Here is a 21,604-nt window from a genome sequence, read left to right on the forward strand (position 1 = left end):
TATTTCTGTCCTTTCTCTCTACATCTCTCGCTCTGTATTTCTGTCCTTTCTCTCTCACTCTCTCTCTCTGTATTTCTGTCCTTTCTCTCTACATCTCTCTCTCTCTCTCTGTATTTCTGTCCTTTCTCTCTACATCTCTCTCTCTGTATTTCTGTCCTCTACATCTCTCTCTCTCTCTCTCTCTCTCTCTCTCTCTGTATTTCTGTCCTTTCTCTCTCACATCTCTCTCTCTCTGTATTTCTGTCCTTTCTCTCATCTCTCTCTCTCTCTCTCTCTCTCTCTGTATTTCTCTCTACATCTCTCTTCTCTCTCTCTACATCTCTCTCTCTGTATTTCTGTCCTTTCTTTCTCTCTACATCTCTGTCTCTCTACTCTCTCTCTGTATTTCTGTCCTTTCTCTCTACATCTCTCTCTCTCTCTCTCTCTCTCTGTCTTTCTCTCTCTCTCTCTCTCTCTCTCTCTCTCTCTCTCTCTCTCTCTCTGTCTCTCTCTCTCTCTCTCTCTCTCTCTCTGTATTTCTGTCCTCTCTCTCTCTCTCTCTCTGTCTCTCTCTCTCTCTCTCTCTGTATTTCTGTCCTTTCTCTCTACATCTCTCGCTCTGTATTTCTGTCCTTTCTCTCTACATCTCTCTCTCTCTCTGTATTTCTGTCCTTTCTCTCATTTCTGTCCTTTCTCTCTACATCTCTCTCTCTCTCTGTATTTCTGTCCTTTCTCTCTACATCTCTCTCTCTGTATTTCTGTCCTTTCTCTCTACATCTCTCTCTCTCTCTCTCTCTCTCTGTATTTCTGTCCTTTCTCTCTACATCTCTCTCTCTGTATTTCTGTCCTTTCTCTCTACATCTCTCTCTCTCTCTCTCTCTCTCTCTGTATTTCTGTCCTTTCTCTCTACATCTCTCTCTCTCTCTCTCTCTCTCTCTCTCTACATCTCTCTCTCTCTACATCTCTCTCTACATCTCTGTCTCTCTCTACATCTCTCTCTCTCTCTCTCTCTCTCACTCTCTCTCTCTCTCTCTCTCTCTCTCTCTCTCTCTCTCTCTCTCTCTCTCTCTCTCTCTCTCTCTCTCTCTCTCTCTCTCTCTCTCTCTCTCTCTCTCTCTCTCTCTCTCTCTCTCTCTCTCTCTCTCTCTCTCTCTCTCTCTCTGTCTCTCTCTCTCTCTCTCTCTCTCTCTCTCTCTCTCTCTCTCTCTCTGTATTTCTGTCCTTTCTCTCTACATCTCTCTCTCTCTCTAAGAATTACCCAGTCTAAATGTGCTGGACAGCCATTTTCTGCTTCTCTTAACATAACTGTTGATTTATGTATTTGGGGAGAAAGGAAGGAGACTTACATTTTATTTTGTGGTGCCAGAGCTAGAGAACAACCTTGTTACAATGTTGAGGAGTGTGTAGGTTGGTACAACATAGATTAGATTTTTTGGAAATGGAGAAATGGGTAGTGTAGCGCTTAGAGTCCCCCGCACTGGGACCATGGGACTGAGGTGTTAGGAGTCCGCTCACTCGCTGTCTGTGTGTTGTGTATGTGGGCAAGTTAATTTCTCCCTCCGTCCTCAACGGTAAAACTATTTGCAGATGTATTATTTCTCGCGTCTGCCTCTCCTCTTCTCTCCCCCCAGTCAGCTTTGGGACTAACTGAGCATCTCAGAATGCCTCGAGGGAGGTGCTTATGTGTTCAGGATTTCTCTAAACTTGGTCTAGCTCCAAGCCCGATTCCCAATAGCCTCCCACACAAGCTTGACTGGTATCCAAGAGTGGTTGTCTCCCATGTATATATCAGCAATTGGGGCCTGTTCAAATACTAGTCATCCTTGCCTCATCCTTCCTTCTCTTAAACAGTGTAAGATCTGATGGGGTTGCATCATTGATCCGACCAAGTATGTGTGACCCGTGCGTGTGTGCTTACTTCCAAGTGAGCTTGATATGTTTGCCCACCCTTCCAAGTGTGCTTGATGTACAGCCCATGTTTGCTGTGTATGTCACAGGTAGGCCTGAGTGGGTGTGTTTGTGCCTTTCCCAAGTGATCTTGATGTACAGCCCATTTTTGTTTATATCACACATTGATCTTGATGTCTCTGTGTGGGCTGTGTGGGGTGGGCCTAAACTTGTCCACTGTTCCCCAGCTGAGCTTGAAGTAGACTTCATGTTTGTGTGTGAATGTCACAAGTGGGTCTGTCAGTCATTTCTCTTAGTTTTGGCAGCCGTCCTCTTCCTCTCCGTCTCTCCAGTCCCAGCTCTCTGTCTCTCTCTCACTTTATTTACCAATCTGTTTCTCCTTCTGCGTTGGAGAGGAAAAAACATTTTTGTTGGTAATACGGAGAGCCATTTCCAGACATTTCACTGGAGTGGGATGGATCAGTCACTGTGCTAATCCTGACTGATGTCCATCTCTCTGTTCTCTCCCGTGAATCCCCTCTCCATGTGGAATGTGTGAATATACAATTCGCAGACTTGTGTGTGTTTGAGGCTGGAACTGTGGAACAAACAGTTTAGCATACGTTAAAAGGTCTGGCAATGGATCAATGTGATGCTCTACAATGTGTGATGATGCAGAGATAATTGTGACAGTCGGATGTATAGTTTCAGTGTCTTTCTACAAAGTTTGGGTGGTACATTTTGTCGGGTTGTATTACATAATGTTATCGTTTATCTAAAAGTCATCACAAAACGGCCATGTTAATAATCGTTCATTATAATATACTTGACTTCTCCCACAATTGCAACGTGAATATATTAAGGTCGTTCAGTACGTGGAGTGGTGCTGTAGATTACACCTCTCTCTCACTCTGCTCTGTAGATTACACCTCTCTCTCCCTCTGCTCTGTAGATTACACCTCGTCTCTCACTCTGCTCTGTAGATTACACCTCGTCTCTCCCTCTGCTCTGTAGAGTACACCTCTCTCTCCCTCTGCTCTGTAGATTACACCTCGTCTCTCCCTCTGCTCTGAAGGTTACACCTCGCTCTCACCCTCTGCTCTGTAGGTACACCTCTCTCACCCTCTGCTCTGTAGGTTACACCTCGTCTCTCTCCCTCTGCTCTGTAGGTTACACCTCGTCTCTCCCTCTGCTCTGTAGGTTACACCTCGTCTCTCCCTCTGCTCTGTAGGTTACACCTCGTCTCTCCCTCTGCTCTGTAGGTTACACCTCTTCTCTCTCCCTCTGCTCTGTAGGTTACACCTCGTCTCTCTCCCTCTGCTCTGTAGATTACACCTCGTCTCTCCTCTGCTCTGTAGGTTACACCTCGTCTCTCCCTCTGCTCTGTAGATTACACCTCTCTCTCCCTCTGCTCTGTAGAGTACACCTCTCTCTCCCTCTGCTCTGTAGAGTACACCTCTCTCTCCCTCTGCTCTGTAGGTTACACCTCGTCTCTCCCTCTGCTCTGTAGATTACACCTCGTCTCTCCCTCTGCTCTGTAGGTTACACCTCTTCTCTCTCCCTCTGCTCTGTAGGTTACACCTCGTCTCTCCCTCTGCTCTGTAGGTTACACCTCGTCTCTCCCTCTGCTCTGTAGATTACACCTCTCTCTCCCTCTGCTCTGTAGAGTACACCTCGTCTCTCCCTCTGCTCTGTAGAGTTACACCTCGTCTCTCCCTCTGCTCTGTAGAGTACACCTCATCTCTCCCTCTGCTCTGTAGAGTACACCTCGTCTCTCCCTCTGCTCTGTAGAGTACACCTCGTCTCTCCCTCTGCTCTGTAGGTTACACCTCGTCTCTCCCTCTGCTCTGTAGGTTACACCTCGTCTCTCCCTCTGCTCTGTAGAGTACACCTCTTGTCTCTCCCTCTGCTCTGTAGGTTACACCTCTTCTCTCTCCCTCTGCTCTGTAGGTTACACCTCTTCTCTCTCCCTCTGCTCTGTAGGTTACACCTCTTCTCTCTCCCTCTGCTCTGTAGGTTACACCTCTTCTCTCTCCCTCTGCTCTGCTGTGTAGCTACAGTATGTGGTGCTGTAGACTGACTTTATTCATAGTGATGTACATATCTACTAGGGCTGGGTGATAAATCAATATCAATAATTTGAGGTAATTACTTCCCTCAATAATCATATAAAAACATTTAGAATCATTTTCGATCTGCTCTGTAGAATAATTAGGTACAGCAGTCCATTTCACCTCTGCTCTCTAGAGTACACCTCGTCTGACCCTCTGCTCTGGAGAGTACACGCCCACTAAAACCACTTAGCACCTCTGCTGATGGAGTACCACTGTTAACCAGGAGAAGTGAGTGATGTAGAGAAACAGTGGCAGTGATCTCCATCTGCTCTCAAAGAAATGAATGATTTTAAAGGGTTTCAGTCATTTGGAAGTTGTTTCTTTGAAGTCCCTCTGCAATGTAGGTTGCAAATTGTGCCTCTCCCTCTGCTCTGTAGGTTACACAAACCTTTTTCAACATCTGAAGCAAAATCACTGCTTTGGAACATGTGGTGCTGCAGGAAGTTTGAGTTTGCAGCACGGTGTTGATAAATAGTGATGTACCATATCTATCTAGGGATGGGTGATAAATCAAGGCAACACTGACAGCGTTTATGCCCTACAAGCAAAATCATATAAAAACATTTAGATATGCATTGCATTGCTAAGGATATGTCTATCAATAGAATAAAAGGAAGGGTTCAAGAGCCTTATCAATTTACCTCTGACCCCAGGAACGTGCGGACAAACGTGGAACAATTTTCCTTAACGTATAATTTTGTGTAGCCACATAATGAAAACAACTTAGCACCTTTATTTGATGGTGCAAGCCACTGTTAACCAGGAGAAGTGAGTTATTTACAGAAACAGTGGCAGTGATAGCCATGGAGCCAACTGCTTCCAACAGGGGAAATGAATGATTTTAAAGGGATTCCATCTAGCAACCTTTCAGTTACTGGCCCAACGCTCTAACCACTAGGCTACCTGCTGGTTGCTGGCCCAACGCTCTAACCACTAGGCTAATGTTACTGGCCCAACGCTCTAACCACTAGGCTACCTGCTGGTTACTGGCCCAACGCTCTAACCACTAGGCAAACCTGCTGGTTTCAACATCTGAACCAAAATCACCTTTGGAACATGGCAGGAAGTTTGAGTTTGCAGGCACGGTGCTGATAAATGGCCCAACGCTCTAACCACTAGGCTACCTGCTGGATACTGGCCCGAAGCGGCAACCACTAGGCTACCTGCTGGTTACTGGCCCAACGCTCTAACCAAGGCTATCGAAAAGACAAAACCATTAGGCTACCTGCTGGTTATGCCCATTGCATTGCTAACCATAGGCTACCTGCTGGTTACTGGCCCAGTCTAACCAAGGCTACCTGCTGGTTACTGGCCCAACGCTCTAACCACTAGGCTACCTGCTGGTTACTGCCCAGCGCTCTAACCACTAGGCTACCTGCTGGTTACTGGCCCAGCGCTCTAACCAGTAGGCTACCTGCTGGTAGCCCATAATGAAAACAAATGTAACCTTTATTACTGGCCCAACAGTTAAGAACACCTGCTCTTATTTACAATTACAACCACTAGGCTACCTGCTGGTTAGGCCAACTGCTTTGTTCAGGGGTAGGAATGACAGATTTTTACCGTGTAACCACAGCTACCAGGGATTCCATCTACGCTAACCACTTTAGGCTACCTGCTGGTTACTGGCCCAACGCTCTAACCACTAGGCTACCTGCTGGTTACTGGCCCTAAGCTCTAACCACTATGCTACCTGCTGGTTACTGGCCCAACGCTCTAACCACAAGGCTACCTGCTGGTTACTGGCCCTACGCTCTAACCACTAGGCTACCTGCTGGTTACTGGCCCAACGCTCTAACCACTAGGCTACCTGCTGGTTACTGGCCCAACGCTCTAACCACTAGGCTACCTGCTGGTTACTGGCCCAACGCTCTAACCACTAGGCTACCTGCTGGTTACTGGCCCTACGCTCTAACCACTAGGCTACCTGCTGGTTACTGGCCCTACGCTCTAACCACTAGGCTACCTGCTGGTTACTGGCCCAACGCTCTAACCACTAGGCTACCTGCTGGTTACTGGCCCAACGCTCTAACCACTAGGCTACCTGCTGGTTACTGGCCCAACGCTCTAACCACTAGGCTACCTGCTGGTTACTGGCCCTACGCTCTAACCACTAGGCTACCTGCTGGTTACTGGCCCAACGCTCTAACCACTAGGCTACCTGCTGGTTACTGGCCCTACGCTCTAACCACTAGGCTACCTGCTGGTTACTGGCCCAACGCTCTAACCACTAGGCTACCTGCTGGTTACTGGCCCAACGATCCAACCACTAGGCTACCTGCTGGTTACTGGCCCAACGCTCTAACCACTATGCTACCTGCTGGTTACTGGCCCAACGCTCTAACCACTAGGCTACCTGCTGGTTACTGGCCCTACGCTCTAACCACTAGGCTACCTGCTGGTTACTGGCCCTACGCTCTAACCACTAGGCTACCTGCCGCCCCTACGCTCTAACCACTAGGCTACCTGCTGGTTACTGGCCCAACGCTCTAACCACTAGGCTACCTGCTGGTTACTGGCCCAACGATCCAACCACTAGGCTACCTGCTGGTTACTGGCCCAACGCTCTAACCACTAGGCTACCTGCCGCCCCTACGCTCTAACCACTAGGCTACCTGCCGCCCCTACGCTCTAACCACTAGGCTACCTGCCGCCCCTACGCTCTAACCACTAGGCTACCTGCTCTAACCACTGGTTACTGGCCCAACGATCCAACCACTAGGCTACCTGCCGCCCTACGCTCTAACCACTAGGCTACCTGCCGCCCTACGCTCTAACCACTAGGCTACCTGCCGCCCCTACGCTCTAACCACTAGGCTACCTGCCGCCCCTACGCTCTAACCACTAGGCACCTGCCGCCCCTACGCTCTAACCACTAGGCTACCTGGCCCTACGTTAACCACAGGCGATTAGGCATTCTTGAGTCTGAACCAGATATGCACCTTTTCAACCATTATTTGATTAATATCGTGATAATTATAGGCTACCTGCCGCCCCTAATCTAACCAATAGGCTACCTGCCGATACGTGATAACCACTAGGATTTGCCATGTCTAACCACAGGCCCTAATATCTCTAATTTCTATGTTCCTCTCCCATGTTAACTCAGTAGGCTACTCTGTGTATAGAGCCAAGGTTACTGCCGTTCCTCACCATAGGCTGACTCAGTACGTTAACCACTAGGCTATAGAGCCATGTTACTGTTAACCATAGGCTACCTGCCGCCATGTTACGCTCTAACCACTAGGCTACCTGCCGCCATACGTCTAACCATGTTACTACGTTAACCACTGGTGTAGAGCCATGTTACTGTTAACCACTGGTGTAGAGCCGTTACGTTAACCATGGCGTAGAGCCCCTACGTTAACCACTAGGCGACCTGCCGCCCCTACTGTTAACATGTGTGTAGAGCCATGTTACTGTTAACCTGTGGTAGAGCCATGTTACTGTTAACCACTGTGCGTAGAGCCATGTTACTGTTAACCATTGTGTGTAGAGCCATGTTAACCACTACCTGTCCAGTGGTTTGTTCAGGCATTAGGCATTCTTGAGTCTGAAGCAGATATGCACCTTTTCAAACATGTTACTGTTAATATGTGATAATTATAGATAGCCATGAAAAACTATTAGATATTGTGATATTGATTTGCCATGTCGCCCAGCCCTAATATCTCAATTTCTATGTTCCTCAGCATGTTGACTCAGTACTGTTACTCTGTGTATAGAGCCAAGTTACTGTTCCTCAGCATGTTGACTCAGTACTGTTAACCTGTGTATAGAGCCATGTTACTGTTAACATGTGTATAGAGCCATGTTACTGTTAACATGTGTGTAGAGCCATGTTACTGTTAACCTGTGTGTAGAGCCATGTTACTGTTAACATGTGTGTAGAGCCATGTTACTGTTAACATGTGTGTAGAGCCATGTTACTGTTAACATGTGTGTAGAGCCATGTTACTGTTAACCTGTGTGTAGAGCCATGTTACTGTTAACATGTGTGTAGAGCCATGTTACTGTTACTCTGTATTTATTATTATTTTTTACACTTGACTTTTTCTATTATTTCTGTTTTCTGTGTCTATTGTTGGGAAGGGTCTGTAGCTAAGCATTTCACTGTTGGTCTATACCTTGATGTTTACGAAGCATGTGATGAATACCATTTGAAATGTTTGTTGTCGGACTAAAGCCTTCGCTCTCTCTGTGCTCTTTTCTGTGTAAACTAGGCTCAGTTCAGCTCAGCCCACAGAGCCAATTCTCTTGAAAGCAGCTGTCCTCTCTGTCTTCCAAATGGAGCTGCGATGCCTTCCTCACTAACCTCTCTCCCTCTCTCTCTCCACTCTCTCCTCCCTCCCCACTCTATCCCACCATCTCTGTGCCCCTTCCCTTCTTTCTCCCACAATATTTCTCCCCCCTCCCTTTCTACCTCCCTCTCACCCTCCCCTTCGCTCTCTCTCCTTTTCTCCCTCTCTCCCAGGTGATGCAGGTCGTCAATGCGGACGCTGTCGTGGTCAAGCTTAACTCTGGCGAGTACAAGACCATCCACTTGTCCAGCATCCGACCCCCCAGGATCGAGGGCGAGGTACGCACCCCCCCCCACCGTTGCTGTATCTGTGTGTTGGTGTCTTGTCCTTGGCTTGGCCACCCCGACACAGAGGATCATTACCAGCTCCATAGGGGCACCTGCTGTCAGAGCCACTGTTTGGAAAGCGTTGATGTGGGCCCTTTCCCTCCCCAGTCTTCTTTGAAAAGGCATTCCTTGTCTGTCTCTTCTCTCTGTGTTTCTGTCTTTCTCTCTCTCTCTCCCACCCACCTCTGTGTGTTTGATTGCTGCAGAGAAGTGGGCTGATCCATCCTTTCCCTTACTCGCAGCTCGCCGCGTGCACACAATGAGAGACAAATGCACACACTGTCATTCACCTCTCATGTACTCCCAGTCACCACTGTAAGACAAGCATGCAAACTCACTGTCACCAGGCACGCATTCTTAACCGGTCACTACTGTCACACTCATGGTATCAGAACACAGCTTTCAGTCTGTTCCCTTCTTGTACTCAACAAACACACAGCCCTGCCACATCCACGTCTGTTTATCTCCACTCCTCCATTTGTTTCCTCCCATCTAAGCCCCGCTAGGGTCCTAATCAGATTTGTCTTTCTCTGGTCAGGTATAAATTGAAAAGAGAGAGATGGACAGAAATAGTTTTTTAATGAGCCCTTAATGATGGAAGAACAGTAGCTAAATATAGTCATGTGGCCATCGCCAGGACAACCACACTGGAATTAGCTGGCAACCCCTGACCCCGTCTGCTATTGGGCCCATGATGATGATTCGGCACTCAGTGTAATTGGAGGAGACGGCACTTCCTGGTAAATTTTTTTTAAACCTTTTATTTAACTAGGCAAGTGGGTGAAGAACAAATTCTTATTTACAACGACAGCCGACCCCGGCCAAACCCGGCTGACGCTGGGCCAATTGTGCGCCACCCTATGGGATTCATAATCACGGCCAGATGTGATGCAGCCTGGATTCGAACCAGGGACTGTAGTGACGCCTCTTGCACTGAGATGCAGTGCCTTAGACCGCTGCGCCTCTCGGGAGCCCGGGTTGCCCCTTATTCCCTCCCCGATGCTGGGCTTTGTCTGAAATGGCACCCTGTTCCCTATATAGTGACTACATGGTACACCCTTACCACTGATACCAGGTCAGTTTACCATTCCCTCTAATGGTTAAGGTTGTGGGTTGGGTAATCTGATCCTAGATCATTGTTGAGGACCAGAAACAACTTCTACCTAGACTGTGATTGCGTGATGGTTCAGCACTAACCGAGACTGAGGAGGCATTTCCTGTTTCCCTTTCTCCTACCTGCATTGTTCCTAGTTGTCAAGTACATTCAGTACGCCAGCCTTCTCTCCTGCTGTCCTTCAGCCTGCGTCAATAGGGAGTCGTTGGTATTGGAGAGGAGCAGTTAGCAGAAGAATCCTACTTCTATGGCCTCGAGTCCTGAGAGCAACTTGGAGGAGTTGAGTATCTCTTGTGGGCAGTAACAGGCTTTTTGTTTCTGACGCAAGCCAGTTCAATTTGGACTATTATCTCATAGAAGCTCTTTGTGGCATGGAAGTTGAAGAGCGATATACAAAAGAAAGCCTCTGGTGAATTATTGTACTGTATTTATGGTGCTGACAATAACTATTAGTCACCAATGTGCTGACTGGTGAATCTAAAACGAATGAAAAATGTCTGCAGTCTCCTAAATGACTGAAATGTTAATGTGTTGCTGTAAGTGTTGGGTGTTCTGAGTGAGTTGGAATCCCTGTGAGGACAGAACGTTGTTTCCTACCAAGAGTGGCTCAATATCTTCTCATAGGCAGTTCATTACGTAGGATACATCTCATTGTACAACGGGGCCAGTGTGATTGCAGGCTTTTGTTCTAGCCAAGCAGCAACACAGTAACACGTCTACTTCAACTCATCAGTCTTGATTGGTGATGAGTAGAATTAGGTGTGTTGCTGCTTGGCTGGAACGAAAGCCTGCACCCCAAAAACCCTGTATTGGGGCTCAGGTTTTTTTGGACAGAAACGGCTAATGAAACAGTTCACATGCGGACAAGGCAGTGTAGGATCAAATATATGCGCTGCAGGCCTTTTGTCTGTTGGTTTTGAATAGCCTACCTTTCAATTAGAGGTCGACCAATTAATTGGAATGGCCGATTTAAAGTTTTCATAACAATCGTAAATCGGTATTTTTGGGTGCCGATTTCGTACTTATTTTTTTACACCTTTATTGAATCTTTAACTAGGCTATTCAGTTAAGAACACATTCTTATCTTCAATGACGGCCTAGAAATGGTGGGTTAACTGCCTCGTTCAGGGGCAGAATGACAGATTTTCACCTTGTCAGCTCGGGGGATCCAATCTTGCAGTTAACTAGTCCAACGCAATAACGACCTGCCTCTCTCTAGTTGCACTCCACAAGGAGACGGCCTGTTACTCAAATGCAGTAAGCCAAGGTAAGTTGCTAGCTAGCATAAAACTTATCTTATTAAAAACAATGAATCATAATCACTAGTTAACTCCACATGGTTGATGATATTACTAGATATTATCTAGTGTGTCCTGCGTTGCATATAATCTGACTGAGCATACAAGTGTTACGCACGCCTCTATGAAGAGGGAACGCAACACCCTGCTACAACTAAACTCTCTGTGAAGTGAAAAAGGTATGGACTGTAGGTGCAAGAAAGAATGACAACAGGCAGAATGTGGTACCGTTTACCAGGACTTTATTCCTTCACACGGTAATATGGGGAAAAGGGGCTGGACGGAACCAAAGCAAAGAAAGTAAATCTCAAAGCCCCCCCCTCTCCTATCTTACCTGCCTACCCATTACTTACCTAATTAAGCACCACCTGGTGCCCTAACCAAAATACAAGGGGGTGGTCCGCCCAGGTCTTACCTAGTGTGCCTAGACAGCGAATATGCTACGGGTATATGTATGCCCGCGGGCCTCTTGCCTAAGCACTCCCTAGGTGCCTTCCCCTTCCCCCCTGGGAACAAATGAAACAGAATATTAAACAATTTCACAAACAAAGAACATCAAATATGCTCTGAGCAACAAAATCACAAAACATACCAACTCTCAGCCCAGCAACATCTCTAGCAAAATCTCTCTAGCAAAATCTCTGCAATGATCTCCCTAGCAAAATCTCCCTAGCAAAATCTCCCTAGCAAAATCTCCCTAGCAAAATCTCCCTAGCAAAATCTCCCTAGCAAAATCTCCCTAGCAAAATCTCTGCAATTACCTCCCAGCAAATCTCTCCCTCCTGAACAGAACACTGGCATTTATATAACTTCAGAATGAATGGGTAATTGGAGACAGCTGCGTCTTGACGAGGGGGCGGGGTCAGCTCTCCAATTAGCCATGGAGTCGACCAATCAGCTGCTTGAGGGATTTCAGGAAGCCATTTCCTGAAATAAACACATGCAAATACACAAACTACAACACATAAACTGGGGAACGTAACAACAAGCATATATGTAAGTAAGTATCTGACTGAGCGGTGGTAGGCAGAAGCATTCATTCAAACAGCACTCTTGTGCGTTTTGTCAGCGGCTCTTTGTTGTGCGTCAAGCATTGCGCGGTTTATGACTTCAAGCCTATCATCTTCCGAGATGAGGCTGGTGTAACCGAAGTGAAATGGCTGGCTAGTTGGCGCGCACTACTCGCTCTGAGCCTTGGGGTGGTTGTTTCCCTTGCTCTGCATGGGTAAAGCTGCTTCGATGTGGTGGCTGTTGTCGTTGTGTTGCTGGTTCGGGCCGAGCGAGGAGAGGGACGGAAGCTATAATGTTACACTGGCAATACTAAAGTGACTATAAGAACATCCAATAGTCAACGGTTAATTAAATACAAATGGTATAGAGGAAAATAGTCCTATAATTCCTATAATAACTACAACCTAAAACTTCTTACCTGGGAATATTGAAGACTCATGTTAAAAGGAACCACCAGCTTTCATATGTTCTCATGTTCTGAGCAAGGAACTGAAATGTTAGCTTTCTTACATAGCACATATTGTACTTTTACTTTCTTCTCTAACACTTTTTTGCATTAATTAAACCAAATTGAACATGTTTCATTATTTACATTTCTAAATACATTTAGTTTTTTTTTTTGGGCCGATTCATCGGTATCGTCTTTTATGGTCCTTCAATAATCGGTATCGGCGTTGAAAAATCATAATCGGTCGACCTCTACTTTCAATACTTACTCGTCGGCAGATGGATTTAAAACGGTTGTTGTCATATACCGAAATGGGCACAATAAACATTAAAATGAAGCGTGTGTCTGGTTAAAGCTTTTTTAATGTCTTTATTTGTTTTTTGATAGCCTTCTCAGAATGGCATAATCTCTTCTAATTTAGACTGGAAGTGTCTGAAGATCGTCATGGGGATTTCTATTCATATTGTAATGTGTAATTATTGCAGAAGGGAGAACATTAATCTGTCAATATAGACCATGTTTAGCAGTTGGAGGCTCATAGATTTTACACTTTCACTTTTTCCTCTATTACCCTTCATGCTGCATCTTCCCCTCCTCCTCACCCTCTCTCCCTTGTCCCCTCCTCCTCACCCTCTCTCCCTTGTCCCCTCCTCCTCACCCTCTCTCCCTTCCATTGTTAGCGTCTCAGATCATTAGGAGAATACTTTGTACTCCTCCTCTCTTTGTCCCTCTCCTTCTTTCCCTCTTTTCCCTTCCCTTTCACCCTTATTGCTCTCATTCTCTGTCCCCCTGTCTCATTCTCTGTCCCCCTGTCTCATTCTCTGCAGTGAATTGTGTTGTATTACAGGGTCAGCCATAGTACTACGGTGCCCTGGAGCAAATTAGTGTTAAGTGCTCAAGGGCACCTTTGCTGATTTGTCATCTTCTCAGCTTTGGTATTCAGACCAGGAACCTTTTAGTTCTGGCCCAACGCTCTAACCGCTAGGCTACCTGCTGCTCTTAAACTGTATGAAGCTAACCAGATTCAGTTAGCTTCACATTCCGGGTCAGGCTTAATCCGTATTACTCATCCACTTGCCACTAACTCTAGAAGGCTTGAAACTGCTCGTGCATTGAGACGATGCTGAAACATCAATCCATGGGCATCGGAACTATTCATTGAAACAATTCTGAAACGTCAATCCATTGGCGAGTCAGTGCCACATTTTACATTTGTGCCGAAAGAAAAGTTATCTTGCAAATTCAGCAGGCTATGGTGTGAAATAGACTTCGAATAGTTTTTATTTTATTACTTATATTATTATTATTATTATACTTATCGTTAATGCCGTTTTTGCTGTGCTGATCAATGCACAGGTATCTTTTCCTCCCACCTCTCACTCCTTCTTTACCTTGTGGCCATAGACATATAATACATCAACTCAGCAAAAAAATCCCTATTTCGGGACCCTGTCTATCAAAGGTAATTAGTAAAAATCCAAATGACTACACAGATCTTCATTGTAAAGGGTTTAAACACTGTTTCCCATACTTGTTCAATGAACAAGCTGATCGTCCTCGCAGTGGCAGGTCATGTGTAACAACACCTGCACAGGATTGGTACATCCGAACATGCAGGACAGGTACAGGATGGCAACAACAACTGCCCGAGTTACACCATGAACGCACAATCCTTCCATCAGTGCTCAGAATGACCGCAATAGGCTAAGAGAGGCTGGACTTATGGCTTGTAGGCCTGTTGTACAGCAGGTCCTCACCAGACATCACCGTCAACAACGTCGCCTATGGGCACAAACCCACCTTCGCTGGACCAGACAGGAATGGCAAAAAGTGATCTTTACTGACGAGTGTCGATTTTGTCTCACCAGGGGTGATGGTTGGATTCGCGTTTATTGTCGAAGGAATGAGCGTTACACCGAGGCATGTACTCTGGAGCGGGATCGATTTGGAGGTGGAGGGTCCGTCATGGTCTGGGGCGGTGTGTCACAGCATCATCGGACTGAGCTTGTTGTCATTGAAGGCAATCTCAGCGCTGTGCGTTACAGGGAAGACATTCTCCTCCCTCGTGGTATCCTTCCTGCAGGCTCATCCTGACAGGCTCATCCTGACATGACCCTCCAGCATGACAATGCCACCAGCCATACTGCTCGTTCTGTGCGTGTTTTCCTGCAAGACAGGAATGTCAGTGTTCTGCTATGGCCAGCGAAGAACCCAGCTCTCAATCCCATTGAGCATGTCTGGGACCTGTTGGATCGGAGGGTGAGGACTAGAGCCATTCCCCCCCAGAAATGTCTGGGAACTTGCAGGTGCCTTGGTGGAAGAGTGGTGTAACATCTCACAGCAAGAACTGGCAAATCTGGTGCAGTCCATGAGGAGGAGATGCACTGCAGGACTTAATGCAGCTGGTGGCCACACCAGATACTGACTGTTACTTTTGATTTTTACCCCTCTTTTGTTCAGGGACATATTATTCAATTTCTGTTAGTCACATGTCTGTGGAACTTGTTCAGTTTATGTCTGTTGTTGAATCTTGTTATGTACATTTGCTGAAAAAAAGCGCAGTTGGTAGAGGACGCTTCTTTTTTTTGCTGAGTTTAGAAGGGTTTTGTGACCCCTGACCCTGTTAATTTGAATGTTAAGCTTATGGGTACACTAGCAATGGCTGCCAGTCTTGTCTTGAATGGGAACTATCATCTATGGATTATGTCTGGTTGGTTGCGGCTGTCAGTTTGTATTTAGAAATTTGTGAAAGGCCATCTCAGGAAAGCAAATTCTTTACTAAATGTGTAATGTGATAGGTATTTTAACATTTAAAAAAAATTATACAAAAAAAACATTTGATTTAATAAAATATTTAATCAGTAGTCTTCTTCAAATGAAGGAGATGATGATGTAATCTCTGCAAGAGGGAGGATATCTGATTTAATTGGTCCTCAACTCTTGGCTAGGACACTTCATTCAGGATAAATTGAGTTAGCTCTGAGGTAGCCTTTTAGTTCTGAAGGATTCTTTGGGATTAACATTTTTTACCTGGCTAAAAGGCATCCGACTTTTGTAATATTGGTTATTCTAAGTTGAACTCAGAGTTGAGCAAAGTTTCCTCAATAACTCCTCAAACCTGATTCGTAGTATAGGGCTCAGGTAGCTCTTTGTGTGTTTTCCACTCTTTATCCTTTGCAGAGTAATTTCTTCCCTCATTGGCCAGTGTGTCTGTACAGTATGCCTCTGCTTCCTTTGTTGTGACAGGCATGTCTTCATCCATCCACCCACTCCTCCACCATCTCTTCAATCTCCCTGCCCTCTATTCTCTCCCTCTTTTTCTGTAGCTCTCTCTGTATCCCTCTCGCTCCCTCCTTTTCTGTAGTTCTCTCTCTGTACCCCCCCCCCCCCTCTCTCTTTCTCCCTCTCTGGCTGTACCAGATGCGTTGACAGCATGTACTTTGTGCTCCATTGCACGGTCGTATGTTTGGGGAAGGCTGGGAGAGGGGTTAAGACCAGCATATGGAGACAAAGATGTGGTTTCACTGCTGTATGTTCCTCTGTCTCTGTGGCTCTGTCTCTGTGGCTCTGTCTCTGTGGCTCTGTCTCTGTCCTATTAGCTAACCCTAGTGTTACGTAAAGGCCAAAAGCGACGCCCAGAGTAGGAAGGACACATGCATACTGACACACTACAGCATTTGTCCTTGAGAGAAAGTGTTTGAGAGTTGGAAGTGGAAGGAGGTCACCATGCAGTGTTGCTGGTCCAGCTGTCTGACGTGTTTCCGGGGTGACAGAAATGTCACCACGTACGTGCAGTATGTGAAGGGTGACATCTCTGCTAGCCCATCTTTCCCTACTGCCAGATGCCTGCTAAATGCTAATCTCACTCCTGATCAGTTGCCTGATTTAGTTAGGGAGCCCACACATGTTCCCCTAAGCTGCCTGTGTCAGTAGACAGACTGGATTTGGCTTCTCATAAGTAGTCTTACGCGCACGCTCACAGCTTGTGGCTACAGTGCCTTCTGTGACCTCCCTCAGTTCCACAGTAAAATACAGGGATTTCACTGCTGTCCCTCCAAGCTGAATTGAGACTTTGGGGAGTTTCCAGGGCCAGTCCCGTGTGTGTGGCCGTATGGGGAGTTTCCAGGGCCAGTCCTGTGTGTGGGGCCGTATGGGGAGGTTCCAGGGCCAGTCCTGTGTGTGGGGCCGTATGGGGAGTTTCCAGGGCCAGTCCTGTGTGTGGGGCCGTATGGGGAGTTTCCAGGGCCAGTCCTGTGTGTGGGGCCGTATGGGGAGTTTCCAGGGCCAGTCCTGTGTGTGGGGCCGTATGGGGAGTTTCCAGGGCCAGTCCTGTGTGTGGGGCCGTATGGGGAGTTTCCAGGGCCAGTCCTGTGTGTGTGTGTGGTCGTATGGGGAGGTTCCAGGGCCAGATGCGATGACCAGTGCACAGATGAACTGTGACAACGCTGCCACGCTCTCTCCTCTTCTGCACGCCCCAATCCCCCCCCCCTCTCTCTTTCCCTTTCTGGTTGCTGGGACTTCCTCCAACCATGGGACATGACATGTCCTTTGATTGACAGGCTGTGGGACAAATGGTGACTAGCCACAGTGAAACGTGAATTCATGTTAAGGGTACCAACCCTTTTTAGGCTTTGCTTCCTCTCCCTCTCTCTCCCCCCTCTGGGTGCCTCTGTTCTTTTTCACTCAACCATGTACTCTTCCCCTCTTACTTTCTCATCCCTCCCATCTGTCTCCTTTCCTATCTGCTCCTCTCCTCCTCTGGTGTGGCAGTGGTGTATTTTCAGATGCAAGTTATTTTGAGCAGGCCGGGTTGGAGTCCGCTCGTTTTCCCCTCCCTCTCTCTCCAGCCAGCCTCTGCAGCAGTAGCAGGCAGCAGGACAAGCCTGGAGAAAACGCAATAGTAGATGGGGGAGATGTCAGAACAGCTCAATGAGTCACTGTTATACCCACTCCCTCCCTGTGTGTGTGTAATGGGGGCTTAACGTATAGCATAAGAGATGACGGCAAACCGTCGTCTTTATGTAATGGGAACCAACACAGGAAGTGTCTCATCCTTAGGTGGAATGTATAGTTCTGCCTCTTTGCTGTAGCGAGTGTGTATGTCTCATACTTATGCGGACAGAATAGCTTCCTTTCATCTCTACAGCTAAACTGTGTGTGTGTGTCATCTGCATATAGTATCTATTTTGCCATCAAAGTGCCTGGTGTTATTTGGCAGTCTGTTTGTATTTAGTGGAAGATGTTATTGTCTGTAGTTCTTCCCGTTTTGCTCTGCTCATGCCCTTACCCCTCCTGTTCTCTCGCCATCTATCTCACTCCCTCATGCCTTCATACCCCCTTCCTCCCTCATGTCTCTCCATGCGTTCTCTTCATTTTGTTGTGCCTGTGGCCTCCAGCGTGGCGCACTGACCCCGTCATCTGGGGTCGTCCCACTGCGCGTCCCCCGTGACTCACCTCACACCCCATTGGCTGTTTGACATTTCCCCTACGCCGGTTGGACCCCCCGCTCCTTGCCTGCGATTGGCTGAAAGTTTTTGGCCCACGCACGACCCAGCAGCTCTTATGTCATCGCCTACGATAGAGTAGGCAGAGGAGGAGATGATGATGATGATGATGATGATCTCAGTGAGATTGACAGTGGAGTTAGCGGGCAGTGTGTTAGCTAGCTACGTCAATGGGTCAACCTGCGTAGCACTGTGTGATGTGGTAGTATGGAAAACATACCAAGACGCAAGAAAAACGGAGACAGCTGCTGTGACTGTAATAAATAAAAACATCTTACCTCGGGATACTTCACACGATGACTCCTCCAGAAACAGAAAAAGGAGCACTCGGATGTTAAATAAATTATTTTTTAAAGTTTGTCATTGAAGATCGTAGAGGATGGGGATGATGTAGTGAAAGTGTGTCGGTGTGTGGAAAATGGATGACTGCTGCTTGGGAACCAATCTCTTCAGCTAATCCACTTTCTATAGTCCATGTCATGTGCCAAATATACTGGTCTCTCTGCTATCTTCAAATATAAACATTCTATCATTAATGAGTTCCAGGAGAACCCAGGGGTTGGGTGTAAGCACAGTGTTTGTTTAACATGGCTGGGGTGTGTTTTTGTTTGTTTGTGAGCTAGCACCGTGTATGTGTTGTATTAAAGCTTCAGGTACTGTGTGCTCCTCTTTCCCTCCCTCCGTCCCTCTCTCTACAACAGTTTCATGCTCATTTATTTAGGGAGGTCTTTACACATGCAGTTAGTCTTAAATGCAGGTCGTTTCTCTCAAAGTCCCCCAATGTACAGTTCCATCTTCAGTTTTCGTTCTCTCTCTCTACAGGCTAGCCAGCATGCCCACGCCATACACACTCTGCGGTGTCTGCACACACAAAATGCACTCCACGCACAGCACCTTGCAAAAGTATTCAGGCCTCTTGGATTTCTTCAGTTTGTGTTACAAAGTGGGATTAAAATGTGTTTAATTATTTTATTTTTGTAAAATACTCTTCATTTTTTAATTTTTTTTTTTATACAAAATTCATAAAAGTTGCATTATTATTCAGCCCCTTTGTTTTAGGCAACGCTAATTAGGAGTACGATGTGGCTTTCCATTGAACCTTTTCTTAAACCTAAGCAAGTCTGTTCAGAACAAATTCTTATTTACAATGACGGCATCGGAACAGTGTGTTTAACTGCCTTGTTCATGGGCAGAAAGACCGATTTTTTTTTTTATATATTTTTTTTATTATTTATTTATTTATTTTTAATAAATTTTTACATTTTTTACATTTTTTTAATTTTTATATATATATATATTTTATTTTATTTCCCTTCCCTTGTTTGCTCAGGGATTCGATCCAGCAACCTTTCGGTTATAACGCTCTAACCACTAGGCTACCTGCCACCCCAAAATCGAGACTGTGCGAAATAACAGGGGTTGCTTTTTGAATGACTAACCCCCCCCCCCCCCCCCCGTCACAACACAACTGATTTGCTCAAATCCATTAAGGGAAAAAAAATCCACAAATTTACTTTTTAAGAAGGCACACTTGTTAATTGAAATGCATTCCAGGTGACTACCTCATGAAGCTGGTTGAGAGAATGCCAAGAGATCATCAAGGCAAAGGGTGGGTACTTGGAAGAATATAAAACTTTTTTTGGTTCCTGCATGATTCGATTTGTGTTATTTCATAGTTTTGATGTCTTCACCATTATTCTACAATGTAGAAAACAGTACAAATAAAGTGAAAACCTTGAGTGAGTAGGTGTTCTAAAACTTTTGACCGGTAGTGTACATACATCCATTTGTAAGGTCCCTCAGTCAAGTATTGAATTTCAAGCACAGGTTCAACTACAAAGATCAAGGAAGCTTTTTGAAAGCCTCATAAAGAAGGGCAGTGATTGGTAGATGAGTAACAAATCAGACACTGAATATATCTCTTAGCACGGTCAAGTTTATAATTATGCTGTGGATGATGTATCAAACCACTCAGGCACCTCGAAGATGCAGTCTTCCTTCTGAACTGAGGTGCAGGTGGGGATGGAAACTTCTCAGGGATGTTACCATGAAGCCATTGTTGATTTTGAAATTAGTTCAGTGTCTGTGATGGGAGAAAGCTGAGGATGGATCGATATTGTAATGACGCCACAATGATAAACTCCATGACAGAGTGAATAGATGAATACAGAACAGTCAGAAACATGCTCCCTGTTTACAAAAAGTCACGGTCTAAATGCAAAGCCTTCTGTTTGGGGCAAATCCAACATGTCACAGAGGAACTGCCTCCTTATTTTCCAGCATGGTGGTGGCTGCATCATGGTATGGGTATGCTTGACATTGCCAAATACAGGGGAGTTTTTCAGGATAAAAAGAAACTGAATGGAGTTAAGCAAAGGCAACATCCCTGCTTCAGTCTGCATTACACCAGAGACTGGGAGAGGAATTCCCCGTTCAGCAGGACAACAACCTAAAACACAAGGCCAAATCTACACGAGTTGCTTACCAAGAAAGACAGTGAATGTTCCTGGGTGGCCAAGTTACAGCTTGGACCTAAATCTGCTTGAAAATCTATGAGAGGACTTGAAAATTGCTGTCTCGCCATGATCCCCAGCATCTTGACAGACCTTGAATTTTGAAAATAATAATGGGCAAATATTGCACAGTTCCACGTGCGCAAAACTATCTTGATAGACTTACCCAAGAAGACTTACAGCTGTACGCAATGGCAAAGGTGTTTCTAACACGTATTAACTCATGAAGCTGAATACTTATGCGATGACCAATTTTTTTTATTTAAAAAAAAATCAATTTAATCATTTTGACCAATTTAAACCATTTGAATACCACTAACAAGAAAATGTGAAGAAATCCATGGGGTCGGAATACTTTAACAAGGTACTGTACACACACATCCCCAATCCCACACTCCTCCCCCATACCAGCACATTCCACACCACATGACCCCCATCCCCAGGGTCAGTAGGTCGTGACCTCTCGACTTGTTTTTTTCAATCCCCTATAGCTATGCAGCTCTTTACAAGCCAGCGTCATATTTTTGTGCGAGTCATACATTTAGTCTCAACCAGGGGTCATTTATAGTGAAAGGAATTTACCCCAAATAGAGTATAAGTCCCAGAGGGAATTATGTTGATATTAGTGTCATATTGGGACTAAGTGCATCGCCATCAAATAGGACTTTCTCTACAACCTTCAGTTGTAGCATTGGATATACTGGTGGGGGAAATAATGAGGGATCTGACTCCAAGACACTTTCATGTTGACTAGCTAGCCCATTCTATATGATTTCCTCTTGTGTTCAATCAGTGAATTATGGATAACTCTTGTTTAGGGCTGCAAAATTACGGGAACCTTTTAAAGAAATTCCCTGGTTTTCCGTGGTAGGAGGGACCTACCATGAACATGAACGCTACCTACCATGAACATCAATGGGCCTACAGGACTGTGAAATGGGCAGAGCAATGTTTTTGCCCCATGATAGCATTTTCTATCATGCGCTGTAAAAGGTGGAAGCAGGATGAGTCTGACGTTAGACATCGCCAATTGTTGACAGTAGAACAGTATATTAGTTGATATGGCCAGTTTATGTGGAGGCTCAGTAGCTGGAGTCATACAAAATGCA

The 21,604-nt window shown here is 45.9% G+C and overlaps 1 protein-coding gene across 1 annotated transcript in view; it reads left to right on the forward strand.

The window, feature by feature from the left end:
• The window catches only part of LOC135515701 (staphylococcal nuclease domain-containing protein 1-like), a 434,912-nt gene that overhangs the window by 108,103 nt on the left and 305,205 nt on the right, over window positions 1-21,604 (forward strand). The window contains 1 exon segment of the mRNA XM_064939384.1: window positions 8,455-8,559. Within this exon segment, the coding sequence (XP_064795456.1) occupies window positions 8,455-8,559 (105 nt within the window).

The sequence above is a fragment of the Oncorhynchus masou genome, chromosome 27 (assembly GCF_036934945.1).
Source record: "Oncorhynchus masou masou isolate Uvic2021 chromosome 27, UVic_Omas_1.1, whole genome shotgun sequence".
Taxonomy (NCBI): domain Eukaryota; kingdom Metazoa; phylum Chordata; class Actinopteri; order Salmoniformes; family Salmonidae; genus Oncorhynchus; species Oncorhynchus masou.